General features: G+C 56.0%; 1 protein-coding gene across 1 annotated transcript; it reads right to left on the bottom strand.

Annotated features, from left to right (window-relative positions):
* Positions 1-2: 2 nt before the first annotated feature.
* LOC105507167 (tubulin beta-2A chain) lies at positions 3-2,842 on the bottom strand (the record flags this gene model as incomplete). The annotated part of the gene is made up of 4 exons (XM_011935576.1): positions 2,800-2,842; positions 2,170-2,278; positions 1,751-1,861; positions 3-1,051 (listed from the first exon to the last, which is right to left on the bottom strand). Coding segments are annotated over exons 3-4 (1,110 nt in total), but the record flags the coding sequence as incomplete, so codon positions are not given.
* Between the last annotated feature and the right edge of the window lie 278 nt (positions 2,843-3,120).

The following is a 3,120-nucleotide window of genomic DNA, read 5'->3' as shown; positions in this document are numbered from 1 at the left end:
TCCTCGCCCTCCTCCTCCTCGAACTCCCCCTGTTCGTCGGCCGTGGCGTCCTGGTACTGCTGGTACTCAGACACCAGGTCGTTCATGTTGCTCTCGGCCTCGGTGAACTCCATCTCGTCCATGCCCTCGCCCGTGTACCAGTGCAGGAAGGCCTTGCGCCGGAACATGGCCGTGAACTGCTCGGAGATGCGCTTGAACAGCTCCTGGATGGCCGTGCTGTTGCCGATGAAGGTGGCCGACATCTTCAGGCCGCGGGGCGGGATGTCGCACACGGCCGTCTTCACGTTGTTGGGGATCCACTCCACGAAGTAGCTGCTGTTCTTGTTCTGCACGTTGAGCATCTGCTCATCCACCTCCTTCATGGACATGCGGCCCCGGAAGATGGCAGCCACCGTCAGGTAGCGGCCGTGGCGCGGGTCGCAGGCGGCCATCATGTTCTTGGAGTCGAACATCTGCTGGGTGAGCTCGGGCACCGTGAGCGCCCGGTACTGCTGGCTGCCCCGGCTGGTGAGGGGCGCGAAGCCGGGCATGAAGAAGTGCAGGCGCGGGAAGGGCACCATGTTCACCGCCAGCTTGCGCAGGTCTGCGTTCAGCTGGCCCGGGAAGCGCAGGCAGGTGGTGACCCCGCTCATGGTGGCCGACACCAGGTGGTTGAGGTCCCCGTAGGTGGGGGTGGTCAGCTTCAGGGTGCGGAAGCAGATGTCGTACAGGGCCTCGTTATCTATGGAATAGGTCTCATCTGTGTTTTCCACCAGCTGGTGGACAGAGAGGGTGGCGTTGTAGGGCTCCACCACCGTGTCTGACACCTTGGGTGAGGGCATGACGCTGAAGGTGTTCATGATGCGGTCTGGGTACTCTTCCCGGATCTTGCTGATGAGCAGCGTGCCCATCCCGGACCCGGTGCCGCCCCCCAGAGAGTGGGTCAGCTGGAAGCCCTGGAGACAGTCACAGCTCTCTGACTCCTTCCTCACCACGTCCAGGACCGAGTCGACCAGCTCGGCTCCCTCTGTGTAGTGGCCCTTGGCCCAGTTATTCCCAGCTCCGCTCTGGCCTGCCAGAGGGAAAGTGAACATTAGACACTAAAACATAAGGAATTTCAAAATCTGTCATTTTGACTATGGAGGAGAAGGTAGGACTGGTCTTAGACTGGCAGATTCTTCTCTTTTGAATACTCTTCTTTTACCTGAAGAAATATTTTTCTGTGTCAGTGACCTCAAAGACACTGGGGATATTATAAAGTTAAGAAGTAAGTTTAGCTCATCGGAGGCTATTTACTGAGGAAGAGGATAGGGTTAGAAAACTTAATTGGTTCTGAAATACATACATTTTGAACAGGCATTCTCTTTATACTCAAGTACAATTAAACAGGCAAGGTGAAGGCAGTGTGACCAGGAGAGAACGTGGCCTCAGCATCTGTCTAGCTCTGGCCATAACCTGTGCTTTTGGCCCCTGACTCTTTGAAGTCCTTTGAAGTTGCCTATAGCCTATGAAGCCTGGCTTGAAGCTTTTCCTTGCTCTTTCTTCCTTCCAGTCTGAGGCTGCTCTGCAATGGAAGGACTGCGGCAGCCCTCTGCAGGCTGGCGTTGATCTGTGAGCCATGACCGCTCATGGACTGCGTGGAGCTAGGCCAGGACTCAGGGCTGCCGTGGACACAGTGTCACCTCGGCACTGAACACTAAGAACTGTGCTTTGCAGGGCTGTTAGGAAGAAGGTGTCATTTGGCCAGTTCCCAGTGATCATGACTACATACCAAACACGAAGTTGTCTGGCCTGAAGATCTGGCCGAAGGGTCCAGACCTGACGGAGTCCATGGTGCCAGGCTCCAGATCCACCAGGATGGCCCGAGGTACGTATTTATTACCTGCAGGAAACGAGAACTGACTCAGACCTGTGCTTAAGGATGGACTCACAACAGCATTCAATTCCAGCATCTGAGACAAAAGGAGAACAGGAGATTTTCTGCTTTTAAGAAAAAGGAGGTCCTGAGTGTGCTTAACTGTGGCAAACAGGCAGGACTCTTAGGAAACCATAAAGCGTGTTTTTCCAGCAGTTGGCATTTGAAATGAATATGCAAGAAGCATGCCTTTGTCACGTGCATGTTCCTAGGACGTTTCATCTCCCACATCATGGAAAACAAGGATTCCTGGGCACACACATCCTGCTACTCACCAGCAGCCTCATTGTAGTACACGTTGATTCTCTCCAGCTGCAAGTCACTGTCTCCATGGTAACTGCCTGTGGGGTCGATCCCATGCTCATCACTGATGACCTCCCAAAACTGAAATGAAACAAGAACCACACCATGGCTCTGCATCCTGAATGTCACTAAGGATGGCCTTGTCCTCCTCCCGTGTCCTTGGAACAGGGGCTTTTGTGGTCAGACAGTAAGTGCTAGACAGCAAAGAGCTGCACCCCCTATTTCCTGCAGCAACCGCTGCTGAGGGGCTTGAAAATCTGCAGAGCATCGGCCATATTATGGGGAGAGACTGAAAGGCTGGGAGGGGCCCTGGAGGAGGAGGGGGCACAGCAGATGCCCTTCTAGGGAGAGGGTGGGGAGGGTAGAGAAATCGAGAAGGGGTACAGGGAGGCTCTGTCACCCCAGGCAGGGCTGAATGCCACTGCATCCGGGATGATTGACGGGTCGTGGCAGGACCAAGGACAGGGGGACCCACCCTGTGTCTGCCTCCAGGGATCAAGCTCTGGGCACAGATCCCAGGCACCCCCGCAACAGTGCAGGTTTAATGCTGCACCGACCACCGGAGGGACTGGGCGAAGGGCAGCAGGAGCCTGGGAGAGCACCTGGGCGTCAGTGGAAGGAGCTGGCCATGGTGAGGGCGCTGGCTCCATTGTGAATTTGCGGCAGGGAGGGGGCGGGGAGGCTGGGTGGGCAACATGGCGGTTCTCAAAGAGACCACGTCCTTGTACTGGCTCCCGCCCCCACCTATGCACCAGGCCCTCTGCTGCCTCCCACACAGCGGTCAGTAATTGCAGCCCCCACCCAGCGCAGTCACCTGCCGCCTCGGGGACTGGCAGCAAAACTATCGCGTTGTATGTGATCATGTCAAGACAGTGCCCGAGCAAGGAAATTTATCTAACACCCTCGCCTGTACGACCCGAAGG

The sequence above is a fragment of the Colobus angolensis genome, unplaced genomic scaffold (genome assembly GCF_000951035.1).
Source record: "Colobus angolensis palliatus isolate OR3802 unplaced genomic scaffold, Cang.pa_1.0 Scaffold144, whole genome shotgun sequence".
NCBI lineage: Eukaryota > Metazoa > Chordata > Mammalia > Primates > Cercopithecidae > Colobus > Colobus angolensis.
This window is presented reverse-complemented; position numbering and strand designations above follow the sequence as displayed.